Raw genomic sequence first — 23,492 nt, forward strand, 5'->3', positions numbered from 1 at the left:
CTTTCTCACGCTATTTAGGGACGGGGATGAAAAGCCGCAACCGTAGAGAAAGGTACTAGCATTTGCCACCAGGATATTGAAGTGGGGCATGGTTCTACGTCAAAGTCGGCTCGCTGCGGATGCGTGAGTATCAGTGCAACCCGAGATTGGTATGGATAGCGCTGTCGATCTAGCTTTCAAGGCTGTTTGCCTTGTTAAAGCAAACGTTCGTGGAAGTGACGAACGGTTTGCAAATACAGAGGTGGGTACCTTGGTCTGTGAGGTTATCAGAAAGTGTTGGAGGTCTGATGATTGCGTTATCTTCGTGAAGGGCGATATTCCAGTGTGTACCTGCAAACTCGCAGATGACGCTGAGCAAGGTTGAGAGGAGGGATGCATAAATCACTCCGTATGTGACGTGTAGAGTAGCGGTAGGCGACTTGTTGGATATTCCATCTAAGCGTTCATTGTGTGTTTCACGACAAATGCGATTCGAATGCGTTGTCGAGTTGTGTCCGTGCGGCGAGCACTGCTCCAATCGACAATTGCAGCTTGGATCGACACTTGTGACCGCGGTGGTCGACTGCGGAGGCAAAGGCGTCGGCATCATCACGCTTGAAGATGTCAAGGTGGGGCGTTTCATTGGCGAATATGTTGGTGAGTTGCTCAGTCGTGATGAAGCGCGGATACGTTGTCATGCGTGGTCAGCTTGTGCGTGTTATCCAAGGTATGGCGCTAACAATATAGTGGCAATCCAGTCAGGGAGTAATCAATAAGCCCCAGCAAACGTACTTGCTGGTTTCGCGAGTGACCACGCGTCAAGGATTGATCGCGATGGCACCAATAACAGCAAAACTTGCAGCATGGTCCAAGCCGCCTAGACGCGCACTACAAGAAGAAGAACGACTCCAACATCTTAGTGACATTACGTTAGCGGGGTTCCACCTGCCAGTGACCGCCAACGTGATCGATTCTTCGATGTGGTAGTCGTCAATCCCAAACCGGAAGCTTAACTAGCCATCACTTTGCTTGAACACAAATGTAAGCCACAAAAGTGACTGAACAACAAACTCGTACCTTACTTATGCGATTCAGATCGTCACCAAGTGGTCAGACTCCATAACGCAACAACACTAAATCCTCGTAGGCGCATAAAACACGCCCACCAGATCTATGTTCGACGAACGCGAAAGCTAAAAGCACAGCCGAGAGCGTGCCAATATATTGATTCACGAGAGACAGAGGCTTTGCGCAATTTGGCATGACGACGTCTACACCCACAAAATACATGCGGGGACATGGGCGACAGCACATCAGTGACGGACAGCTCAGCGACGACCACATGCGGTGACACTTCACGTCCGGGAGGTTCTTGCCGTCGTCGACGATGAAGCAACTACTGCCTCCGCCAACGTGGTAAGCCGTCTTGCGAATACGTCGCCCTTGGGTGTCAACGGGACTTCCTAGTCCTCTCGCTACAACTCATACCGTAGTCGCTGCGTCAGCCAATATGTCCTCTTTCTATAATGAATCCTCTAGAGCTATTCAACGTACTACACCCGCTGTCCCTGTTTGCTGCCAGTCCAATGTCCCGTTGCCCCTCCCCCCTCTTCCCCGCTCGGTGTTCCTACCGTCCGCTGCCCCTGTCCACCCGATATCCCTTGGAGAGAGAGATTCCGCGCTGCCAAAGAGAATTGATCCTCTCCCACAGCAATGCTGTGTGCACTCTACACAACTCAGGTTGCTCGATTGTGGCAACCCAGAAATGTTGTTCGATCACAGAGACTCACCAGTACCCCAAATGATAGTTCTTCGAACTACAAAATAGCGGTGCATGAATTCATCAATATATACATATACTACTTGCTCGGTCCGGAAAAGAAATACCAATTAGTTTTTTTAACTACTTAATTTTTATTGGACAAAATAATTAATGGTCTGAGTGCCGGGCATCTTGCAAACAGGCGTTCCAACTCCTCTAAAGAAGGTTGCCATTTCACGATGGACCAGACGAAGAGCACGAAGGACATTCCCGAAGTCAGGCGAGAGTCCATTCTGCTTTTCCTCGATGAACGTTCGCGTAATGGACGGTTAAAGTGTGGAGCAGCCGTGGCTGCTGCAGCCAAGTATGGGTGTAACCCGCGATGGCTTTCAATCAATGCCATTGCGGAAGGGAAGACGAACTCTATGCGTTCGTTGGAAGATCCTCAAACGGACTTGCTGCGATATAGGCTGCCAAAGTGTCCGCCACCTCACAGCTCAACCCTTGATATATCAACTGCGGTGGCAACCAGCCACTGCACTACTTGGCATGTAGCAACCTCTTGTACTATCCATGAAGTACATAATTCGCTCACAGGGTGTTGCCGGCAGCGGGCTCTAATTATATTCATGGAGAAACACAACAGCCAGTCTAAGGCAACGCGTGGCCGACCGCATTCCAGCGCCATGTCCGCCATCGTGGCAGACCGCCTTATACGCATCTCTGCTACTCCCTACCGCAGCAGCGGTTGAAAGTGAGGCAAACCATCTTGTATGTGACGGTCTTCAGTTTCTCTAATTTGTAGCAAAGCACTAGGTAAATATTACCTCTAAAATTAAGTCTTGAACGATTGGCTGAAATGTTCATATTCGAAAACTGATTTGACATACTCCTTTGGGCACGTAGCTCAGTTGGTTTAGAGCACCGCCAATGTTGCGGAAGGACGCGGGTTTGAGTCCCGCCGTGTCCTTAATTTTTTAGCAAATAAAGCTGAAGATTTAAAAACCATTGAAACCCTAATTGCTTATTTAATTATGACCCCGAACACTTACTTGATGTTTGTATGGAGGGTCATCATTTTTGCATGTAACAACATCATTTTAGGCTTAAAACCTCTGAATAGAGCATAAATGCATGCGTTAGCCAGTGCTGATTATTTGAATGTGCGCTTTGTAAGGGATATCAAGCAAACTTTTTATAATACGCATCATTTCCTGAATCTGGTCAAGTAAACTGAAACGGAGGGAGTATTTCAATTTAACCAGTGGAAAAGGCTACTGTTTGGAATGCTAATTACAGACGTCCGATGTACAATTCCGTGAAGCTGAATGATTGCGAAGAACAGCGGGTTTTAGCTCTTCACCAAAATGCCCTTTTTTCCTAACGTTTCTAAATGGCGATGCTTCGAAATAAAACTCGTTAGGTGCGCAAATTTCGCCTGCATAAGTGCCTTGTTATAGTGTTTTTGCGTGCTGTTAACAGCCCACCAAAAATACTGTAGGCAAGTTCTAAGTAGTAGCTTTCCATTGATAGTATTACGGCTTCGATATATCTGTTGAGTTACGTGAATTGGTCATGATTTTCGCATAGGCATTTCTCCACATATCGCCAACTTTTGTAATTTTGCCTTTTTCTTTGGCTGGCGAGATTGAGGCAGCTCGCGAAGAAAGTGATCACCACCACTACAAGGAAAATATTGACGTGCATTGTGGGCGGGGAATTCGGCGGTGGACGGTGATGGAGTGAAAAGACTCATTTTGGGAGATCTAAACAACTTGGCGAAGAAAAAATAAATTATAAATTGAAGTGAAACGATACTTTGCTCTATTCTAGTCCAATTTCGGCAATTTGACGTGAATTTACAAAACTAGTACTTGTCCGGTCCGGAAAAGAAATCCCGTTTTCCAACCTGGGTTGAATCTCCCGATACAAAAATCAAGCTATTCCGAAATCGACAGACATAAGTCCGATGTCGTACTTTATATGATGTTTAGTGAACTCAAGTGGATGGATCAGTTTTTGGGAGTCGAGGACGATGCCTGACAAGAATAGAACGAGAACGCAAGGAGTGGGCTCGTTCATCAAGGCAGCATTTTTACAGTAGTCACAGAACAAAAGTAGTCGTTGATGGCGTCCAAAGGAAACGAAAAGGAGATCGATTACGTCTCGAAGCAAGCTAACCTCACTGCACAGATCGAGAGTGAGCGCCAAGCTGCCAAAAAATGGTGGGATGAGTACGGCATGTGCTACCTGGAGAACGCGCGGCCAGAAGACTTTACTTACGATAATCGTGTCCTGGCACTCAAGAAGAAACTCGACGATCCCAAGTAAGTGGCTCTTTTAGTTTGCTCTCAACGTCGTAGAACCTGCAGCAGATTCTCACGATGAAATCAATAGATTTCAACATGCAGCATTGCATACAACAAGCACAGATTATGGATGCAGACCGCCGTTCAAGGAATGCAGAAAGAAGATATGAACCTTTAGGTGGAGCAAGGCTAACGTTATAACACTCGTTGGATAAAGTATACGATCGAACAATATGACTGGAATTTGCCCGCCAATTTGTACATGTTCATATCGACAAGACACCATTATATCTTAGCTGCTCTGATATCCTGCGGGGCAAGTACCTGAGATCTCCGCATCATGACACAGGCAAGTGCTTTTCTTCATATTCGATGATCACACACTCAACCGCGACTTCACCCTACCAAAATCACTGCAGCAGATAGAGAATGCAGTAAATGTATTCAAGCGACAGTACATGATGAACTGTTGCAAGGCAAAAATGGAGTCGGTCTAGTTAGTGTATACAACTTGGCATCATGGCACGGCTACGTGCAGGTATCCTGTGGGTCGATTGTCTTCCGAACAACATCGGTAAACGCAGTAAAATACGCCTGTTCCTTGACTTGGTACGCTTCGATAATGCTCGATTTACTTGCAGCAGCCACATCAAACTGGTTCGCGGCCTCGATGAACGTCATGGCGTTCAACTTCTCGTAACTCAGCCCTGTCATCTCCCGGAATTTGCGGATACGGAAGTCTCGTGCAGCTTTTAGCACCGTGATTCCATCGGGAGAATTCACAGTCTCACTGTCGATGATATTGGCAGCCAACTCGGAGTCCGAGGTCATGCTACGTCGATTCCAGTTCGCTGAACCAACCGACAGGTACACGTCGTCGATAATCACAACCTTCGAGTGGATGTAGAGACTTAACTCTTTTTTGGTCGAGTAAATCTGAAGTTTGTTGGGGTAAAGTTTCTGGATGGGGGCAATCATATCGAACAGATACTTGTCGTATCCGGTGGCTTTCGATTCTCCAACAGGACACTGTACCACCACAATGAGGCGCTGGATTGTCGGCATCACTTCCAAAAGTGCGTTAAGCAACTCCGGTACGAGGATGAAATACTGATCCTCAATGTAGATGAAGTTCTTGGCGTTCTTCAGCGCCTTGATACGTGCTTGGAACAGTGAGTTCTCACCGCGCGGTGCGAACTCATTGTAGTGTTTGTACTGACAACTGAACGTACGGACGATCTGCACGTTCTGCCGCCCTAGACTCGAGCTAGTCTTGCTACTCGCATAGTTCAGAGGCGGTAAGTCGGAGTAGGACGGGTTCTCGAAGTCCAGTAGATCATGGGCGAGACTCTGCGTCGGTTTGTAGTCAGAGTTCCAGCGAGCGAGGAAGTTAGCGGCCACATCTTTCGCAGCAGGACCGTGGATTCGAACATGACCATCCAGCCAGCCTTTGTAGGATCCACTTACGCCTGTAGCTTCACGAAGAGCGGACTCGTTGTGGTAGATGGTATCCCAGCGATCCGATGTGATGTCAACACCGCCAACAAAAGCCACAGGGTGTTCGTCAACTCCAGTGGAAGTGTTAGCTGCGATGATCAAATTCTTCTGGTGGTGGGAAGATGTAACAACTCGTGTGCGATCATCGAAGATGAAAAGAGGCTTCTCGCCGGTCGGTGATACTGGAATGGCGTTAATGTCGTCGCGTACCTTGATATTCTGGGATTTATCCAACAGATTGGCCCATACTAGTGCGTGAAAACTGCCTCCTCGTTGTATCACGCCGGAAACCACGTCGTGCAATTGGGACTTCTTGCCGCCGTCGACGTCTGGTTGGAAAGGAATTAGGTCGGTACCCCATCCTGTCAACATCACTCGATCTCCCGTCTTGGAAGATGAGAGATCGGCGAAAGCGGCATCGAAGAATTCTTTAGTGAACGTGTAAGTTTTCACGTCATTTCCCGTCGAGTAAGTGGCCAAGTCGCTTCGAGGTGAACCACCACGAGACGCGGTTATCTCGGCTTCTGTAAGGAACCAATCTGTCGGTGCGAGCAAAGGCTGGTCAACTTTAAGGTTCGATCCATCCGATATATCGAGGCCTTGACGCTCGATGTAGCCGCAAGACAACGATTTTTTCTTGAACTCACACACGTGACATGGTTCACAGATACACAACCGTGTTGCAGCCGAGATCACACTACCAACTTTGGCACACACAACACCAGTGCGAGTAGAAGTCGATGTAGGAGTCCATGAAAGAACGGAAAGTAGTACGAAGGTCACAGCGGAGACTCGGACCATCGTTGATGGTGGCAACTTGATAAATGAGCTATTCCATTGCTTATCAGAGCTTGGGTATTGCCTGAGAGGCACAAATGCTCCCATGTGGCGACGAAATTTCAATCTGTTGGTACGGAAGAGACAAATGTTTTTGCTCGGCTAATTGTGCATTTCGTACCGAATACCAGACTATTATTTTGCTTGCCTGCACCGTATTGATGCACAGTGATAATATGATGCGCTGGTAAGGTTTCTTGGCAAATGTTGTAGTCTCGAGCACCAAGAGTTTTGGTCTATAAAAACTGCAATATTTTGACGTATTAACGCATGGTAATTTGGAGTCATTTGTGCCCACTAACCTAGCGATTTGATACTGTAGTGCAGTTGTAGTTTTTGACAGGTGGTTGATTCCGCCATTCGTGTACAAAACTCGTCGAATTGTAACGTTGTCATCACATAACCTTAGACTTCACCACTTAATCCATCGACTTAAGATCAGACGCAACAGTGAACGATGCCTCGGTACGTTCGCGGATCTCGTCCACCGTAGTCGTCGGAGCGATCTCCACCAGCACGAGACCCTTTCCAGGCACCACGTCGAACACACCCAGCTCTGTGATTATGGTGTTTACCACACTCTTGCCCGTAAGCGGCAGCGAACAGCTCTTGAGGATTTTTTTCGCTCCACCCTTCGCATTGTGCTCCATCGTGACCACGACACGGTTGCCACTGCCTACGAGGTCCATCGCGCCTCCCATTCCCTTGACCATCTTGCCGGGAATAATCCAGTTCGCTAGATCTCCGTTCTCTGCCACTTGTAGTGCACCGAGAATCGTCAAATGCACGTGACCACCACGGATCATAGCGAACGACTCAGACGAGGAGAATGTCGATGAACCGGGCAGGAAAGTCACCGTCTCCTTGCCAGCATTGATCAGATCAGGGTCTTGTTCGCCCTCGTTCGGGTACGGCCCCATCCCCAGCAGTCCGTTCTCACTTTGTAGAACAACCTTCACTCCGTCCGGGACGTAGTTGGACGCCAACGTTGGTAAGCCAATACCCAGATTCACATACATTCCATCCTTTAGCTCCTTGGCCGCGCGACGAATGATGCGCTCGCGATCCGGGGAGATTTTATGCTGCGATTTCTATAAATCATAGCAAAATATACCGTTAGAGTGTGATTACATCTCGTTAGAGCATTGCACGAACCTTGGCATTGGCAAGAGTGAGCTTCTCGATGCGTTTCTCGGTGTTTCTGGCCTTGAAAATGCGTTGGACGTAGATGCTCGGCAAATGAACCTCGTCTATCGTCAACAATACGTTCTGTTAGAGTAATTAGACCCAGTTGCATCTTTATGTAGGTCGTTACCTGGGTGGATATCTCCAGGCTGCACCAGTTCTTCCACTTCAGCAATCGTAATCTGTCCTGCCTTGGCAGCATCCACGTTGAAGTTGAGAGCTGTGCCGCGGAATACCAAATTGCCATCGGTATCTCCCTTCCACGCCTTGACAAGCGCGAAATCTCCAGTAATTCCCTCTTCCATGACATAATTCCGGTCATTAAATTGACGAACTTCTCGTGGGACACTGGGGATATCGATCGACCCATCCGACTTGAGCTTAATGGCAAAACCTCCCTCCTATCATAGAATATTACAAGTCAGAAGTACAGCTCTCAACGTACAGTATTCGCGTATATACCAACCTGGATGATAGTACCGTACGCCGTGGGCGTGTAGAAAGCAGGAATACCGGACCCGCCAGCTCTAATACGCTCTGCAAGTGTTCCTTGTGGCGTGAGCTCCACCTCCAGCTGGCCAGTGAGATAAAGCTTCTCAAAGAGCGCGTTCTCCCCGACATACGACGAGATCATGCGCTTAATCTGCAGGTAAGGGCAAGTGAGTGACTGTAAGACACATACAATCTATGTATCTCCCGTACCTGACGAGTCTGTAGCAGTAGACCCAGCCCAAAGTCGTCCACTCCGGCATTATTGGACACACACGTCAAGTCCTTGGCTCCCTGCTTGACTAGCGCCTGAATACTGTTCTCTGGGATGCCACAGAGACCGAAGCCACCCACAACACTATACCAGAGGTCAGTACACTGGTAAGGACGCTAGATATGGCTACAGTGGACGTACAGCTTGGAACCGGACGGAATGTCCTTCACGGCGGCGTCCGCGTCTGCGTAGACCTTTCCCTGAGAGGAGAAGCGAGCGGTTAGCGCCCGTGAGAGATGCGTGCGTGGAGATCGGAGGTGACGGGCTGTCAGACGCAGCATTACGACGATAAGAATTACTACGGACTTGCGTCTGGCAGCGCACAATGCGGAATGAAAGGCTCGAACTGCAACTTCAACTGCTAAACTCTCGACTAAGTACGGATGCGTCTCATCATTTCGCTTACGACTTTACACGAAAAAGAGTGTACGGACGATGTTTAGCAAGATATTTGTATGCTGGTGATGATTTTTGGGTAAATGCCATGCTAGGAATACGCGTTCTAAATCCGTTCTAAAAAATCAAAAGAACCGAATGACATGCATCACACTTGCACGCAGTCCAATTGAAGTTATGTATTTGTATACATGCATTCTCTTCCCTAGATGTCACTTAATCTCCAGTCTAAAAGTCCTTCTCCGTGAGTAGTGCGATGATCTGGGTCTTCTCGTCCGTGCTGGCCTTGATGGCGCGGCCACGGCCGTTCAGCACGCCGATCTCCACTACGAAGATGCAGGCCGTGACTGAGGCTCCTGCCTGTTGCACGAGGCGGATACCAGCCTCGCAAGTGCCACCGGTAGCCAGTAGATCATCCACTAGAAGCACGCGGTCGCCCTTGCTAACGGCGTACGTCTGGATGCTCAGATGATCGCCGCCCTCGCAGCTGTCACCCTTGTACTCCTTGAAGTACTCGATCGTATCGCTCACGCTAGGCATTTTGTCGGGCTTACGTAGCATGAAGACGCGCTTCTGGAAGAGCGCGCCCAGGTACGGCGCGAACAAGAAGCCGCGCGCGTCGAAGCAGCCAATGGCGTCCACCTGGTCCATGAAGGGCGTTACGGCGTGCACGAACAGATCGAACGTCAGCTGCAGCTTCTCCGGGTTGGCTAGCAGGCCGCCCACGTCGAAGAACTCAACGCCCTTGAAGGGAACCACGGGGATGGTCTTGGCCAGACCGGCCAGCGCCTGCTTCTTGACCTCCGGGTCGTCCAGGTTGAGCTTCGTTGGCGCCATTGTGTAGCTTGGCAAGATCGGATCAAATTCGCTAGTGAGACCGCTGCATGCACGCGTACTGACGGGAAGCACTGGCTCACACACTTGGCGAGAATTCTGGTCCAGTCAGTGACCGCGTTTCGGAGATGACGCGGTCTACCGCCGGCAGGTGGTGTGCATGCGTATCCCTCACACATGTCGCTGTGCCGATGAAGAATGGGGACGCCGTTGTGTGCGCTTACAATGCGCAAGGGTGTTTCTCTATTAGCTTCCAGTTAGCCTCTCTATATAACTTACTCTCTGTATGATGTGAAGGCCTGCGCAGCCCGCCACCTCTGTCAATCGAGGTCGCTGCGCAGCCGTGTCCTCCTCGCCATAGCGAGAATGGGAGATGTAAAGCGTCTTCTTGTGAAGCGCAGTGGTGTGTATACAGCACTCTCGTGCATGTGTGTTGATTAGCGAATAACTCAGTCGTCATTGACAGCGGCGGTGAAGAGGATCAAGCCCTTGTGGTTCGAGTCCAGCAGCTGGCGAAGACGCCCCTGGTTCTTCATGTAGTACTCGTCAGCGAGACGGCGCAGGCGGACGTTCTCCTCGCGCAGCGTCTCCTTGGTTGTCAGCGTGTCGAGGAACATCTCGCGCAGCTTGACGTCGTCTCCTCGACCGGCGGCCCTGGCAGCCTCGTCCTCCTGCTGCATCGTACGCAGAGCCGAGCGGAATTGATGTTCCAAGGTGCTGGCCTCGTCACGTAGAGACTTGATCGTGTTCTATGTTGACACATGGACAAACACACACCGAGTGAGCTCCTGGATTTTGTCGACACGACAACTGCAGTTGAACTTACGATCTTCTTGTAATAGCAGCGCTTCACGATAAGTCTCTGCTTGGCACGACGCTCGGACTCCGAGAGCTCCGGAAACAGCGAGCGCGTGCTTCGTTTCTTGCCGACTGCAGCAGTTTTGTCGAGCGAGGCGCCACTAGCCTCCGTGGGCTCGCCCGGGTTGACAATGTTCCTGATGGTCATGAGCTGCTGCGAGCTGTAGGGCGAGAGTCTGCGTGGTGACCGCTTCATCGCTGCCTTATCCTGGACTCTGCTACATGTAAAGCAATAAATGAGAAAGGTGTAATCCGTTTAACGATAGAATATCCACGTCACGGACCTCGAAAACGATCGCAACCGAGTGGTCTGCGTGCAACGTGGTGACTGCTTGTCTTCCGGACAGGACGCAGCGTGCTCGTCGTCATCAACCATGGACATCATGGCCATTGCAGCCTCGTGGTCTGCGTCAACTCCCGTTCCACGCTCGGGAGCGGAGACAGACCTACCCAATTTCACCTGTGTGGCGTCGGCCCGCTGGGTGTCATCCTCGCCGATGTTATTCAAGAGATCCGCGATGCGCAGCATGGTCCTGTCTGAGGGCGGAACAAAGTGGTGGGGGTGTACACGGGGTGGTGGTGCCCGACGTGTGAGGTTCGCTAGGTAAATAGCAGCACCTGCGAACAGGCGAGCTAAGTGACTGCCACGAGGCAGAATCAATTGTGAGAATATGAGACTATCCGATTCCCCCCATCGCGGCCAGCTCGACGTGCTGGATTGCTAGCGGGTGACATTGACAGCTCTGATCGTTGAGATCGCTCGATTCTTGTCGCGCGTCCGGCGCGAGTAACTTTCGTTTTCGCCACACATCCGCGTTGCTGCGTTGTGCACGGTGGGATGTAGAGCTGACAACACCACGCTCCATGTAGCCATGAGCGCTACACACGAGGGGGGACCATGAAGTGGCCGCTCCATGCAACTTGACAAGTCTCAGTCGCTTGACAACGCTGGCAAAACATCCTGCAATCCGCCAGTTGGATACGTTGTCGGCGCACAAGTTGTCATTCGGCACACCGTTACGTTCAGGGTGAAAGATCGGCAAAGGCTGCTGAATTGATCAGCATTGTTGAGCTCGTGTCCACGGCGGTGAAAGCAGTGGGATATCGGTCTATTCATCGTGCGACTCGGGAGGTGAACTAACTCGACGATCTTACGGGTTCCTCCTACTACTACCCTCAGGGTAGTAGTAGGGTAGTACCCTCTACAGTAACACCGACATCGAGGGGAACGCTTCAGTTGTAGTCGCCTCTATACTGCTTCGGCAGATCTCCAAAGTACGAATTAATGTCGCTCAGCGAGATGACAGCGTTCCAGCGGTGGTCAAGATGGACGGAAGCCATGTCAGCTCTGTTATCCGATCATCACTATACAGTGTAGGGTGCGTGGGTGCGAGTCGCACTTGTTCGCTGATATTGCCAATGCTATCCACATTGTCATCATGAGCTAAGCAGCTCCATGTTGGACATTTCCATTGATTCAATGCATGCATCGCACGGGTTAGAAACTACAGGACGTTCTGTGTGGCGTGCAGCCGCCTCACCGAACCATTCCCTTCAATGGAATAGCAGCGTGGCCACCACGTGGATCCCTTGCTGACCACGCTGCACTTCTGGCCAATCCTTTGGAACAGTTTGGGCGTCGCAGCGCAGGCGGCACAGTGATGATCACATTGCAATACCGAGCTGTTCCCACGTCGAGGTGAGGCCTCGAGGCTGCTTCACTGAAGCCTTCAATGCCTCCACGAAGGCCAGAGATCCATTACCTATGCCGTTGCCTAATTCTATGGGCGTCCAGGACACTGAGAATCCACGCAGCGAACACCAAAGGGTTCCGCTCGGATCGCATTGACAACTCGTGTCACTCTTGACGAGACAGTTCCAACTTCAACAATTCAGCAGGTGCAGTCATTTCGGAACACTTGCAGGACATCGATGCTCGTCAGCTGAAGCGGCGTGTCAACTCAAGCGGCGTTGTCAGCCAGTCAACACTCCACACAAACGCAACACGGCTCGGCCGTCACGTTGAGCAGCACGCTGTTGTAGACGCTTGTTCTTGCTCGGCGACATGGTGAGAGAATCCACTCGAAGCGTGTCAATCGAAAGGGCACAAAGTGGATTAAAGGCGAGCGTGGTGTTGAGTGTCGATCTTTGACTCATGCCGACGGGGTTGTCGATTGTGGGCATCAGACTGGCTGAATTTTGTCTGTCACGCAGCGCCGAAATTTTTCATCGGCTTGGCACGGGGACACGGGCGTTGAGGCTCCCGCAAAGTAATCCTCGTCGTCCGTCGATAGGGTTAGCTAATCCATGTGTGTGGCACCGCACATTGTTGCTTTAACTTGGCAATGGACTTACCCGACGCCTCTACTGGCAGCAGAAAGTTGGATGAGGAGCAACGAGCTAAGAACCGACTCATAGTTAAACGCTGCTATTATAAGAAACTGGTATGAAATTGGCCATCTGTGGTGGAAAATAGAGTTTCCGTTTCTTCAGGCCTTTGGATGGCCTTGGCTTCGTAGTTCTAGTTCATAGACTGACTTGTGTGTGGTTGGTACGCTTAGAACACGCTTAGTGAGCTCCGAGATCAGGTTACGACTTTGGAAGCCGAGTACGAACGCCTTCTAGCGGTGCATCACGAGCGAGATGCACAGCCTTCAAGCGATGCAGACCGAGACGATACTGATGCCAATTTGCACAGAGCATACGTACAGCTCGCTCAAATGAAGAGTGCATTGACTAAGGAGAACGCCGAATTGAAACGGCTCGAGGCTGAGCACGCGATGATGGAGAAGCAGGTCGCACAGTTAACTTCTGTTCACAATAAGGCTGTGGCTGCAGTTCGACAAGCCCAGGAGGAAAAACGCACCAACCCGATGATTGTTGTAAACTCATTGACGCTAGAGCAGTGCAACAGCATAGCGAGTACGGCGTATGAGGAAGTCATGGCCTTCCGACAGAGCAAAACGTGCTTTACAACGGGAACAAATATGTTCGGCTGGAGAGACCGACACAAACTACTCCCTGACAAGCTCATGTTTTCGCTCGAGAAGATTTTTCATGGTCGAACAATGGAAGAAGTATCACAAGGCACATGGCAGGTTCTTTCGCACCCAGCCTCGCTAATGAGCATGTACCCGCGCGACGTGAAGTCCCACTTCCACGTTACCCAGCGTCTCGACGACAACACGGTTATCTACTACCACACCCTGGAGCGTGAAGACTCTGAAGTGCGAGCACGCGCTTTCATATTAGTGATGCTTGTGAACCTTGGTATTGCGGACCAATGTATGCTACTTTACAAAAGCCTCGATCCTAAGTCGTATCTACGACAGGAAGGAGATTTACTGGTTCGCGATCCTCGTGGACGGAAGAAGGTGGAGCCTCAGAAGGAAAATGTCTGGATGGATTCGTTCATTTGGGGCTTTTTCGAGCGTACGGGCGAGAACGGAGAACACTGTAAAGATGATTTTGGTGGAGTGATACAGGGCACAGAGCTAGCAACTGCGGGCTGGTGGTGTCTTGAGATTTTGCAGATTGCCATGCGCATTGAAGCCCAAGTGATAGGGCCACAGGCTCTCCTAGTGCAGTGAACGTGACGTATAGCGTAAGAGCGTTCTAACAAATAGAGATTTTCGTTTTCTGTTTTCGCTTACTGCATCTTGGATTTTGTACTGTTACTGTAGTATATATTACGGTATCCCTTAGATCGAGCTGTGTTTCAGCCAATGGGAGGCCGCGGATTATATTTAGAAAATTGGTGTTTATTCGGCGAGTCTGTTAATTCGAGGATGCACTCTACTCATGCCTGTAAAAGCCCTAGGGACCCCGTAACTTGGCTCTCAACGATCTGGGCCGCCCGTAAAATCTCGATATGCCACCACCGCGATGCCGAAATTGCCGTGCTCTTTAACTCGCCACCGTAGGTATTCATACATCTATCGTCGCCATGCCCTTCGTACATGTTCCACACGAAAGCGTCCAACATAACATTTTCCTTATGAGGCTCGATCTTTTTGCGGCCTCGACGAGTCGCCCCAGTGCAGTCCTCATTGCCCAAGAAATATTTCTTTGGGTCCAACGTGCGGAATAGCAGCAAATAATCCGATCCAACGTTGACACGCATGGCCAAGATGAAAGCTCGAACGCGAACGTCGACGTCTTCGCGCTCTAGAGTGTAGTAATACAGAACTGCGTTGTCGTTCACTCGCTGCACGACATGGAAACACGCGTTCGCATCTGTCGGACTCATGATTGCAACTCGCTCAGGCTGGGAGAGTATTTCCCACATACCTTGTGCCATTTCTCCACACTTTGGCCTTGGTAGACCTTGTCTAAAGAAAACATGAGTTTTTCTTCATTGACGACATGCCGGTCTCGCCATCCAAACACATTCACTCCCGTTGAAAAGCAGCCTTTGTTCTCCCGGAATGCCTTAATTTCACAGCAAGAGGCAGCTCCGATCTCAAAGCACTGCTCTGACGTCAACAAGCTCAAGTGTAGTGAAGGATTCCTTCGTTTGTGTTCCTCTTCTTGTTGCTGAATTGCGATAGCCTTGTTCTGAGCTGCAGTCAGTCGCACAACTTCCTTTGCCATTGCCACGTAGCCAGATTCTTGACGCCTCAACTCAGCATTCTCCTTCATCAAGAAACTCTTGACTTGGGCTAATTCCACATAAGCTTTGTGTAATGAAGTCAGTGATTGCTCCTCATTATTTCCTCCAATTTGCAACTGTGTTGGCTGTGCATCTTGTTGGCGGTGTACCGCTAATACCAGTTCAAATTCTGCCTATAAGCACTGCACCTGACGCTGGAGATCATCAAGGAGGTTCTAGTAAAATGACATTGCACATACACGTTAGTTCCAAGCTGTAATACGGAGGAGTACGCGTGTTACCACCAACCAGTTTCTTGTAGTAGAGGCGTCTAACGCACACCCTATTCTTGGCACGTTCAGTGGCACTCGTCTGGAATCTGTCGCTGAGCATTTTCGTCCACGCGGGGGTAACGGGGACTCTGGTGTGTTTGCGTTTGGTAACTCAATATATTGTCAAGGTTACATTCCATGCTGTAAACCGTACAGTGGAGAGCTTGGGATAGGCTGATGGAGAGTTCAGTATACGCTTATGTATTTAGAATAACGTTATTTCAAATTTAGAAAAATGAAAAGTGAAGACGGCAGACAAACAGGTTTGATTTATCAAGTTGATACATTGGATAGATGAATCTTCAGATCCTCCTTTCCATTGACTCATAAAGCGATCAAATGAAACAAACCTACAGAGAAAACTCTTCTTCCTCAGTTCAGCTCACGTAATATCCGTTTCCAAATGACATTCAGTTTTGGTTTTGTGCTTGCTACGCTTCGTTTTGCGCTCAAAACTCTTGTCCCGCTGGATAGTAAGGTGGTTTGAACTCGTACGGATACTAGTCCGTTAGCTACGGGCTTTTACTTCCAGACGTAGCTTCAGCTGGCATCCTCAGCGCTCGGACCGCTGTTGCACTGAACGACGTGTTGTGATGTAGCACTCTCACCGGTACTTCGGCCACGATACTCTTTGCCAAAAACGGTTTACAGCGAACGACCAGACGATGCATACACCGAAAGAAATGTGTGGATTCGTCTGGGTTTACAGGAGCCTCCTTTTCGTTCTCCACTAACCCGACACTCACCGCCTGTTCTCCTGTTTGACCGGCAGTCGGGCCTTCGACGTGCTGCGTTGACAGCACACGCGTGACCGTCCAGTCCGCTCGTTCGCCCAAATTCCTCAGCAAAACATCCTCAACGAGCTCCACCGAGATAGACTTGATAGAGGCCTTACACGCAGACCCATCCACTAGACATAGGAGCGGAATCACTTCACCCGCAGGGTAAACATCTTTTGGAATCTCGATCGTCATCTGCAGATTGCCACGATTGATACAACACAGCCAATGCACAACTTCCGACGCCGAGATCTCCAGAGACTGTACTGGTGGAGTGATCGTCGAAGGTGCGTGCACAGTAAACTCCTGCTCGGCATTCAAATACGCCACCGATTCGCTGTCTGCTCGTAGCCACACAGTCGCTAGATACTTGACTCGGACACGAAGACGCTCAGCAGTGCCGCTGTAGACGTCGATGAGCTCAAAACTGGACGGTAAATCTGATGGCAACTGGAAGCTGAAACGGTATTCTGATTCACCGGCATTGTAGAACGTTGAAAGGGTCAGCTCAATCTAGTGCATGATACACGGATGTTAAGTGTTCCATTGAATTCCGAATTCAACTTAATTCTTGTCAATACCTTGTGCTGCAGAAAAATCTTGTCGAAAGCGTTCGTGACGGGGCTGTAGCCTCCTTCGTCCCATGCCACCTCTTCACGTCCCTGGATGATCACCGCCAGCGCTGCGCAAAATGAGCGCTTAGTGAGTTTTTTTTTTCTTTCTTTCTTTCCTTTGTTTCGATGTGTCAAACATGTAAAGACAACCCACTCTCTCTCGCTCGCACGAGTTCCAACGTGGAGAGCGACACAGTTCCCGCTACAACCTCGCCTGGAGCATAACTCTCGTGCTCGAGCGCAATGCTTAAGCGTCCCAGCACACCTTCGACCGACTCGCGTTTAGCCATCACTCTTTTGCCAATTCCGCAGTGGAGACGGGGGCGTCGGCATTATTTCCTCCTCTTCTGTAGTCCGCACCCAGCAAATTGGACTCGACGAGAAAACCAGTGGAAAATAACCGGCGAACGTGGCGGATTTTCACGGAAACCGCTTTCTTGGTTCAACGTACTTCTCCGTCGAAATGATGGATTTCGAGACGAATTTTGGCCGAAACCTGCAAATCCGAAGATAAGTTTTAACGACGATAGGCGACAAGGAGAACAACCGAGCAGAGAAGCTTTTAGGCAAGACGTTCGATCTAGTCGAGCACTGTTGCATGATCGTCCGTTACGCGACTACCGACTAGCTTCTGGCTCGAAGATCCTACAGTTTATTAAAGAGCACCTCCAGCACGGACTATTATCGAATTTTCACCTTGATTTACAAGCTCGATGTCGGCACTAACGCTCTCTATGAAGACTCATACCCAGTTGCCAAGGCTCTAAAACATTTGGCGCCATGTGCCGGTGCATGCAAGCGAGGTTTTGTAGTCAAGGTGGCTTGCCCAATCGAGGTTACTCATGTAATAGCCGGACCGCTTAACGGTCGCCGGTCCCACGCCTGGACAGCGCAGTTGACCTTCACGCTGCACGAAAGCAGACGCCGGCGTATTCATGTAGAGCGCTCGTATCTCCATCTGCAGCGCCCCAGACGGCGATGCTCTTGACGCGAGATGTCAAACACTTGGCCTTCATGGCACGAGGCAGGACACGGCGGCTGTATTGGAGTTCGACGCGGATGCTTAGCACATGGCGGTTAGTTTACACCATGCTGGTCTTTGTTCAATAATTTCTCAAAGGTATCAGAAAATCCACACTGTATTGAAACGAAGTTAAACCCTCTGTAATCCGATATGTAATTCTACCAGTAATGTATTTTCACATATCCAGAACCCGTCTCTATCTGAGATTAGGTTCGTACCTACAGACATTAACCACAGTACTCCTCGTCTTCCCATTCTCACTTCCGCTCACTCTTGATTTGGTGCATCAAGTCTCCATAAAAAGCGACCAACACTCCTGCAATTCCCGCACCCACCCCATGGCGTCTCCGTTCCCTCATGCGCCGCTGGCCTTCGAGCTGCATGAGTCTCGGCCAGACTTCCTTCCCGAGGACTGGAGCGATACAGACCAGCAGATCTTCGAGAGTCTGCTGCTACCGTCGCCGTCTTCCTCGTCCCTCGCAGACTCGTCCGACTCGTCCGCCTCTATCAAACCCGAGCCGATAAAGAAGAAGCGCGGCAGTCGCAAGCGCGTGTCTGTGGAGGAGAAGCGCATGAAACATCGAGAGGTGCAGCGTCGCTTTATGCAACGCAAGAAAGAGATGCTGGCAAGTGTCAAGAAGTCCATCATTGCGCTCGAGAAACAGGTGGCTGTGCTCAAACTTTCAAGCGAGCGCGAGGCGTTGGAGACGGAAAACAAGACGCTGCAGCAGGAAGCAGAGGCCAAGGCCGCGCAGCCGGCTGTCGTCACACTGGAAGCTCTCGAGATGATCTTCCAGAAAGAAGCCAAGGCAGTTGAGCAACAGTTCAAACCTTTTACAGTGCAGCAGTGGCAGGAAATCGTATGTCAGACGCTGCAAAGTGTGGATGGCATTCTGACCCAGGAGGCGATGGAAGCGTCAGGAATGAATGTCATGGGCTGGTCTGACAGACGACACGTGGAGAATACCAGTGTCAAATTCACGCTGCACAAGGCCTTCCCGCATATTTGCGCCGAGAATATCTGGAATATCACGTGGCAACGACTGACTACGGACAGCTATGCCAGTTTCTTCAGCCCTTCGTTGTTTATTCGGGTAAGTTGAAGGGGTAAAGTTAGTGGAAATTTCTGGATGGAAAGTCTCATTTTGTGATTTTTATTGTAGAAACACTTGTTGCAGAGAGTATGTGACGACGCGATCATTATCTACCGAGTGATCTGCTACCCTCAGACTGGGCGAGTGTCGCGTGCTATTGAGGTGATTAGCCGAGTGAGAAGGGAACACGACTTCGTCTACTTTGTTCGCACGCTGGACCTGCCTGATGTGAAGGAGCGGGTATGTGCCACAGATGTCTGGACTCAGTCGCTGACGGTGCTGCGTTTCATGCCGAGCGACCCGAATCGACCGGAAGTCGGCTGTGTAGTGCAGTACGGAGGCAACTACGCGAACATTCCCAAGGGCGGCGTCAAGTATTGGCTCATGGAGGTGTTGTTCCTCGTGCTACGATTCGAGTCGTCACTGATCTCGCCTATGTTTTCCCTTAGCAATTGAGTCTGTCGCTATATCTGTTTTGTTTTATTCACCATCGACTAATAGATCTTTAACTTATACGAAGTAGAAAGTTGTTTATGAGTTCTTTTTTTCGACGTGCTAGAAATCATCAAGATGTGATCTGAGACCTGGGCTTACAGAAATCGGATTTTATCAAATAGCGTAATTGGATAACGTCCTGGCGCCAGCTGGTAAATGCAGTTGCAATTGCCATTTGCCAAAAGTCTTCCAGAACTGTCAGCTGCAAGATCTGATCAAGCCAGGTGGTTGTATTTGCTTGGCCTGTTAATTTAAACTGCTTTCTCGTAGATAGCCATTGCTGAATTTTGTCTCGATCACTACAAATGGAAACTCGCTCGGCTTGCAGCTCCAAGGCCCACGCCCAGCGTCAATATTACGATAAGCTGGTACGATCTTGGTGTTTTTGTAACGGAATTTTAACACCGTGCTGACATAATTTGCCTTTGTTGTGTTCGTGTTGGCGCGTTAGAGCAATCTCCAATTCCAAGTAAGCTCATTGGAGAGCCAATATGATCAGCTTCTCAAGACATTCCGTCGATTAGATGTACCACCCGTGAACGGAATCGACAAAGTCAACACCAAGCAAAAGGCTCTCGCATGTATACTTAGAAGAGTGCACAAGCAACTGAAAATGATGCGAAGTGCCCTAAGAGAGGAAACTACCCGGGTGATATGCGTTCGAACTACATGTACAGCAGCAGACCGAAAACGTCGCTACAAGTCACCAGGAGTCGAGCTAGAGCGTGGAGTACACCGCACTAACAATTTATCCCAGGGAGAAGTCTGTTCCAGAGTTGGCCACCGAGACAGCAGGCCACGTAAGAAGTAAAGATTGAGAAGCGGGAATTGAAGAACATTTGAACCGTTAGCTGCAAGTGCAAGTAGTATTAATCCTTGTCAAGCACTGAGAGTTCACTCCTGACTGACCAGAAGTTGCCACCACACCGACTGGGTGTGGTCGCCACAGTGACGACGTCAATGAAGAGTGACTTGGTCCTGGTGGCAATGACTTTATGGAATAATTCGGCGACGAAGGACTTCTCGAGCTGATCTGCCGTGAAGAAGTAGTCTTAATTTTTTTGGCATACTTCCATCAAATTATTGGTAGTCTGAAAATAATTAGCATATCAAATTATCACGTTTGGGCAAATATCGCATTAGGAACAGATTGTGATATTTCGTCCGCTCCACATGCCGATGGCGGACGTCGCGCCACCGAGCAAGAAGCAGCGCCGCAAGCAGGAGAAAGCTCGATGGCTAGCGGAGCGCAAAGCTGCGCGACACGCTGAGGGCATCGTGTCCTCCAAACGGAAACGCCGAAATCAGCGTCAAAGTCGTGCGACGGTGAGTACAACTCCGTCCGCCGCCGTCCACTACCAGGAATGCACGTCCGCCACTTGTGACAATCGACTGGCTGGGAGCCTCTGCGTCGTCCGCAGCATCGAGCCGTACGTGCATCGCTTTGCGCTGTTCGCTAAAGGCCGTTGGGCAGGTCGCAGCTTGCGTGAACTATTTGTCAGCGAATTCCCGACCCTCTCGACCGATTACTGTGTTCGAGCAGCTCAGCTTGGACTCATTCGAGTAAACGGAGAAGTGGTGGATCTGGACACGGTGGTCAATGGTGGAGATTTCTTCGAGCACATTAAGCATCGGCATGAGCCTAGTATTCATTTGCCTGTGGAGATTTCCACGGAGATATCGACGATAAAATCGCTGTCTAATACATGGATACACTTGGAGACGGACGAGTTAGTGGTGGTGGATAAGCCCTCTGGCATCCCAGTGCATCCGACCGGGGGTTTCCAGCTCAACTCATTGACGCACATGCTGCAACATGATCGACGAAAAACAACGGTAGAGGAGGAAGTTGAGACGTTGGAACTCTTTCCAGTGCATCGACTGGATCGACTGACGTCTGGTTTGCTGATACTTGCCAAGTCAGCGGATAAGGCTCGCAGTCTTACAGCTGAGCTGACAGCTACTTCGTCGGAGGAAGGAGCTGGCAGTCGCTCAGTGCAGAAATATTATGTAGCACGAGTGGAGGGCGAGTTTCCTGATACAGAAGACGGGTTTGCAGGTGTCGAGGGGCTTAGTTCTGGACTTGTACAGATCGAAAGCGCAGATGACGGATTCTGGCGCGTGGATGCCCCGATCGGCTTGAAATCGCCACGTCAAGGGCATGTGCGGTGTGTAATTGAGTCTGAAGATTCCAAACCTTGTGTAACGCTAATGCGTCGATGTGGAGAACCTGTGGATGGTGAAAGTATCGTAGAGTGTCTCCTTGTAACGGGGCGAACGCACCAGATCCGAGTGCATTTACAGCATTTAGGCTTCCCGATTGTGAACGACCCAATGTACGGATCTGTGAAAGGAATGAAGGCGATGGAGTCTACATCCCAACAAGTTATGCGCAATGTTGCTGCAGCTGCTGAAAAGGCTTTTGACAACAAGAAATTTGAAGGTGAAGATGATGAACATCGATGCATTCGCGTTTGCGAAATCTGCACAGCTAAGATGCAAGGAACTTTGACGATAGAGGAGGAGGATACAGTGCTGTGGTTGCACTCCTACCGATATGAATCACCAAATTGGTCATTCGAGGTGCCCCTGCCACACTGGGCCACGCTACGCAAAGCAATAAATTCATAGGGTATCGAATCGTATTTCTTAGACTAACATGCAAAAAAAAAAAATGTTTTTGTTTTGATTACAGTGCTGGCCATAAATTTGTGCGGACCACTATTTTGCAAATAATTAGGTCAATTTGAAGCAAATAAAGCCAAAATTGAGTAGAATTGCTATTTAAACGAAGAGCTATGGAGCATACAATTCTTTTGGCGTCCGTGGTTGTAGAGATACAGGAGTGACCATCACTCTTACACTGGCCAGAAGTCTGTGCACGCGCAAATTTCCCGCCAATACTCTTGTTCTAGGGCGTTCTAGAAGCTTGAAATACCTTTAAAATACACCCTAGCGTCTCAGCTTTCGTTGGCAATGCGTCAGACAGTTTAAAATTGGATACGAGACCAGCGAGACATGCACAAAAGCACCAAGTTTACTGACGTCAAAAAGGGGACATTCCTTGGCCTTCGGGAGGCTGGATGAACATTTGTTGCGATTGACAAGCTTCTGGGACGGTCGGCAACGGGTGTGGACACGTTCTGGAAGAACAGGGAGTGCCATGGGAAGGCTAAGCGGACTGGGAGGCCGAGCAAGATGTCAGCAAGGACACATCCACAGATAATGTTGAAGGCAAAAAAGGGTGAAGGATCGTCGAGTGGAGTGAAAGCGGCTCTAGGATTGAATGTATCAGCAACGTACTGTGCGGCGTGTACTTCAAAATGCTCCCTTCATGGGCTTCGTGAAGCGCACACGTACTCCTATGCTGAAGGCAAGTCATAAGTTAGCTCGCCGAAAGTGGGCAAAGGTCATGATCAGTGCACGTACCGATTGGGACCGCGTTATCTTCTCAGACGACAAGAAGTTTAATCTTGACGGTCCTGACGGCATGCAATACTATTGGCACGACCTACGGACCGAGAAAGACACCTTCTTGAGTCGACAGAATGTTGGTGGTTCGGTTATGATTTGGGGTGGATTCTCGTCGAAGGGTACGACCGATATAGCGTTTCTATCTGGGCGACAAAACTCCTAAGACTACCAGGGTATGCTTACTAGCTACTTGCTGCCCTTTGGTTAAGGCATGCATGAAGGAAGCTACATCTTCCAGCAAGACAAAGCCAGCATACACTCGTCAATGAGTACAATGTCATTCTTTAGGGAGCTTAATGTGTCTGTTTTAGACTGGCCAGCACTTTCTCCTGACTTGAATCCTATTAGAAACGTTTGGGGCATGCTTGGTCGTGACGTTTACTGCGGTGGAAAGCAGTACACGTCGGTTGGAGAGCTCAAGGTTGCTATTCGCCGTGCATGGGGCCGTTTTAAGCTGGAAGGAATGCGGAAACTGTTTGATTCGGTTCCAGACCGCGTCAGCGCCGTTCTAGATGTAACGGGGTACAATACCGTAAGTGTACCCAAGTTACATGAAGAATGCCCAGTCACTCTTGAGATACCTGGTACATGGTACCAGGGGCTCTAGGAGCCAATCATTGCATATCTACCTAGATTCAGTATAGGTAACTTATAGTTTGTATTAGATAC

General features: G+C 49.7%; 13 protein-coding genes and 1 non-coding gene across 15 annotated transcripts; 6 read left to right on the forward strand and 8 right to left on the reverse strand.

The window, feature by feature from the left end:
* Nucleotides 1–455: 455 nt before the first annotated feature.
* PPTG_22425 (hypothetical protein) lies at nucleotides 456–677 on the reverse strand (the record flags this gene model as incomplete). The annotated part of the gene is made up of 1 exon (XM_008903835.1): nucleotides 456–677. One exon carries the CDS (start codon nucleotides 675–677, stop codon nucleotides 456–458), a length of 222 nt encoding a protein of 73 aa, XP_008902083.1.
* A 1,960-nt stretch (nucleotides 678–2,637) lies between these two features.
* PPTG_20539 lies at nucleotides 2,638–2,711 on the forward strand. The gene has a single exon. It is a non-coding gene; the product is annotated as a tRNA-His (tRNA).
* A 989-nt stretch (nucleotides 2,712–3,700) lies between these two features.
* PPTG_08874 (hypothetical protein) lies at nucleotides 3,701–4,303 on the forward strand. The gene is made up of 2 exons (XM_008903606.1): nucleotides 3,701–4,068; nucleotides 4,139–4,303. The coding sequence occupies exons 1-2, from the start codon at nucleotides 3,869–3,871 to the stop codon at nucleotides 4,218–4,220; spliced, it is 282 nt and encodes a 93-aa protein (XP_008901854.1). The 5' UTR covers nucleotides 3,701–3,868; the 3' UTR covers nucleotides 4,221–4,303.
* Nucleotides 4,304–4,477: 174 nt separating this feature from the next.
* Nucleotides 4,478–6,348, reverse strand: PPTG_08875 (hypothetical protein; the record flags this gene model as incomplete). Its single annotated transcript, XM_008903607.1, has 1 exon — nucleotides 4,478–6,348. The coding sequence occupies one exon, from the start codon at nucleotides 6,346–6,348 to the stop codon at nucleotides 4,579–4,581; it is 1,770 nt and encodes a 589-aa protein (XP_008901855.1). The 3' UTR covers nucleotides 4,478–4,578.
* Nucleotides 6,349–6,480: 132 nt separating this feature from the next.
* On the reverse strand, nucleotides 6,481–8,692 carry PPTG_08876 (hypothetical protein). Its single transcript, XM_008903608.1, has 6 exons — nucleotides 8,474–8,692; nucleotides 8,272–8,416; nucleotides 8,036–8,212; nucleotides 7,700–7,970; nucleotides 7,540–7,634; nucleotides 6,481–7,475 (listed from the first exon to the last, which is right to left on the reverse strand). Exons 1-6 carry the CDS (start codon nucleotides 8,611–8,613, stop codon nucleotides 6,804–6,806), a joined length of 1,500 nt encoding a protein of 499 aa, XP_008901856.1. The 5' UTR covers nucleotides 8,614–8,692; the 3' UTR covers nucleotides 6,481–6,803.
* Nucleotides 8,693–8,956: 264 nt separating this feature from the next.
* PPTG_08877 (adenine phosphoribosyltransferase) lies at nucleotides 8,957–9,565 on the reverse strand (the record flags this gene model as incomplete). Its single annotated transcript, XM_008903609.1, has 1 exon — nucleotides 8,957–9,565. The coding sequence occupies one exon, from the start codon at nucleotides 9,563–9,565 to the stop codon at nucleotides 8,957–8,959; it is 609 nt and encodes a 202-aa protein (XP_008901857.1).
* A 446-nt stretch (nucleotides 9,566–10,011) lies between these two features.
* PPTG_08878 (hypothetical protein) lies at nucleotides 10,012–10,949 on the reverse strand (the record flags this gene model as incomplete). The annotated part of the gene is made up of 3 exons (XM_008903610.1): nucleotides 10,012–10,311; nucleotides 10,389–10,635; nucleotides 10,705–10,949. 3 exons carry the CDS (start codon nucleotides 10,947–10,949, stop codon nucleotides 10,012–10,014), a joined length of 792 nt encoding a protein of 263 aa, XP_008901858.1.
* A 704-nt stretch (nucleotides 10,950–11,653) lies between these two features.
* Nucleotides 11,654–11,761, reverse strand: PPTG_22426 (hypothetical protein; the record flags this gene model as incomplete). The annotated part of the gene is made up of 1 exon (XM_008903836.1): nucleotides 11,654–11,761. One exon carries the CDS (start codon nucleotides 11,759–11,761, stop codon nucleotides 11,654–11,656), a length of 108 nt encoding a protein of 35 aa, XP_008902084.1.
* Nucleotides 11,762–12,765: 1,004 nt separating this feature from the next.
* PPTG_08879 (hypothetical protein) lies at nucleotides 12,766–14,010 on the forward strand (the record flags this gene model as incomplete). Its single annotated transcript, XM_008903611.1, has 2 exons — nucleotides 12,766–12,864; nucleotides 12,982–14,010. 2 exons carry the CDS (start codon nucleotides 12,766–12,768, stop codon nucleotides 14,008–14,010), a joined length of 1,128 nt encoding a protein of 375 aa, XP_008901859.1.
* Nucleotides 14,011–14,078: 68 nt separating this feature from the next.
* PPTG_08880 lies at nucleotides 14,079–15,451 on the reverse strand. Of its 2 annotated transcripts, none has more exons than XM_008903613.1 (2): nucleotides 15,321–15,451; nucleotides 14,079–15,226 (listed from the first exon to the last, which is right to left on the reverse strand). In XM_008903613.1, the coding sequence occupies exon 2, from the start codon at nucleotides 14,718–14,720 to the stop codon at nucleotides 14,220–14,222; it is 501 nt and encodes a 166-aa protein (XP_008901861.1). In that variant the 5' UTR covers nucleotides 14,721–15,226; nucleotides 15,321–15,451; the 3' UTR covers nucleotides 14,079–14,219. The 2 variants fall into 2 exon arrangements, with proteins under 2 accessions (XP_008901861.1, XP_008901860.1); XM_008903612.1 differs by having other exon boundaries at nucleotides 14,079–15,247.
* A 140-nt stretch (nucleotides 15,452–15,591) lies between these two features.
* PPTG_08881 (hypothetical protein) lies at nucleotides 15,592–17,835 on the reverse strand. Its single transcript, XM_008903614.1, has 2 exons — nucleotides 16,704–17,835; nucleotides 15,592–16,635 (listed from the first exon to the last, which is right to left on the reverse strand). Exon 2 carries the CDS (start codon nucleotides 16,315–16,317, stop codon nucleotides 15,856–15,858), a length of 462 nt encoding a protein of 153 aa, XP_008901862.1. The 5' UTR covers nucleotides 16,318–16,635; nucleotides 16,704–17,835; the 3' UTR covers nucleotides 15,592–15,855.
* Nucleotides 17,836–17,960: 125 nt separating this feature from the next.
* Nucleotides 17,961–19,394, forward strand: PPTG_08882 (hypothetical protein). The gene is made up of 2 exons (XM_008903615.1): nucleotides 17,961–18,854; nucleotides 18,924–19,394. The coding sequence occupies exons 1-2, from the start codon at nucleotides 18,099–18,101 to the stop codon at nucleotides 19,308–19,310; spliced, it is 1,143 nt and encodes a 380-aa protein (XP_008901863.1). The 5' UTR covers nucleotides 17,961–18,098; the 3' UTR covers nucleotides 19,311–19,394.
* A 142-nt stretch (nucleotides 19,395–19,536) lies between these two features.
* Nucleotides 19,537–20,362, forward strand: PPTG_08883 (hypothetical protein). The gene is made up of 2 exons (XM_008903616.1): nucleotides 19,537–19,717; nucleotides 19,801–20,362. The coding sequence occupies exons 1-2, from the start codon at nucleotides 19,655–19,657 to the stop codon at nucleotides 20,158–20,160; spliced, it is 423 nt and encodes a 140-aa protein (XP_008901864.1). The 5' UTR covers nucleotides 19,537–19,654; the 3' UTR covers nucleotides 20,161–20,362.
* Nucleotides 20,363–20,522: 160 nt separating this feature from the next.
* On the forward strand, nucleotides 20,523–22,015 carry PPTG_08884 (hypothetical protein; the record flags this gene model as incomplete). The annotated part of the gene is made up of 1 exon (XM_008903617.1): nucleotides 20,523–22,015. One exon carries the CDS (start codon nucleotides 20,523–20,525, stop codon nucleotides 21,978–21,980), a length of 1,458 nt encoding a protein of 485 aa, XP_008901865.1. The 3' UTR covers nucleotides 21,981–22,015.
* Between the last annotated feature and the right edge of the window lie 1,477 nt (nucleotides 22,016–23,492).

The sequence above is a fragment of the Phytophthora parasitica genome (assembly GCF_000247585.1).
Source record: "Phytophthora parasitica INRA-310 unplaced genomic scaffold supercont2.16, whole genome shotgun sequence".
NCBI lineage: Eukaryota > Oomycota > Peronosporomycetes > Peronosporales > Peronosporaceae > Phytophthora > Phytophthora nicotianae.

What these genes read in the sequence shown, in the direction of transcription:
- PPTG_08876 (XM_008903608.1), bottom strand. Translation starts at nt 8,613, where the DNA reads ATGCTGCGTCTGACAGCCCGTCACCTCCGATCTCCACGCACGCATCTC. An exon ending in ATTCCGTCCGGTTCCAAGCT is followed by an intron (nt 8,417 to 8,473) that starts GTACGTCCACTG and finishes CCTCTGGTATAG; the next exon opens with TGTTGTGGGTGGCTTCGGTC. An exon ending in GCCTGGAGATATCCACCCAG is followed by an intron (nt 7,635 to 7,699) that starts GTAACGACCTAC and finishes TGTTGACGATAG; the next exon opens with ACGAGGTTCATTTGCCGAGC.
- PPTG_08881 (XM_008903614.1), bottom strand. Translation starts at nt 16,317, where the DNA reads ATGACGATCGAGATTCCAAAAGATGTTTACCCTGCGGGTGAAGTGATT.
- PPTG_08883 (XM_008903616.1), top strand. Translation starts at nt 19,655, where the DNA reads ATGGAAACTCGCTCGGCTTGCAGCTCCAAGGCCCACGCCCAGCGTCAA. An exon ending in GTCAATATTACGATAAGCTG is followed by an intron (nt 19,718 to 19,800) that starts GTACGATCTTGG and finishes TTGGCGCGTTAG; the next exon opens with AGCAATCTCCAATTCCAAGT.
- PPTG_08882 (XM_008903615.1), top strand. Translation starts at nt 18,099, where the DNA reads ATGGCGTCTCCGTTCCCTCATGCGCCGCTGGCCTTCGAGCTGCATGAG. An exon ending in GCCCTTCGTTGTTTATTCGG is followed by an intron (nt 18,855 to 18,923) that starts GTAAGTTGAAGG and finishes TTTTTATTGTAG; the next exon opens with AAACACTTGTTGCAGAGAGT.
- PPTG_08880 (XM_008903613.1), bottom strand. Translation starts at nt 14,720, where the DNA reads ATGGCACAAGGTATGTGGGAAATACTCTCCCAGCCTGAGCGAGTTGCA.
- PPTG_08874 (XM_008903606.1), top strand. Translation starts at nt 3,869, where the DNA reads ATGGCGTCCAAAGGAAACGAAAAGGAGATCGATTACGTCTCGAAGCAA. An exon ending in AAGAAACTCGACGATCCCAA is followed by an intron (nt 4,069 to 4,138) that starts GTAAGTGGCTCT and finishes TGAAATCAATAG; the next exon opens with ATTTCAACATGCAGCATTGC.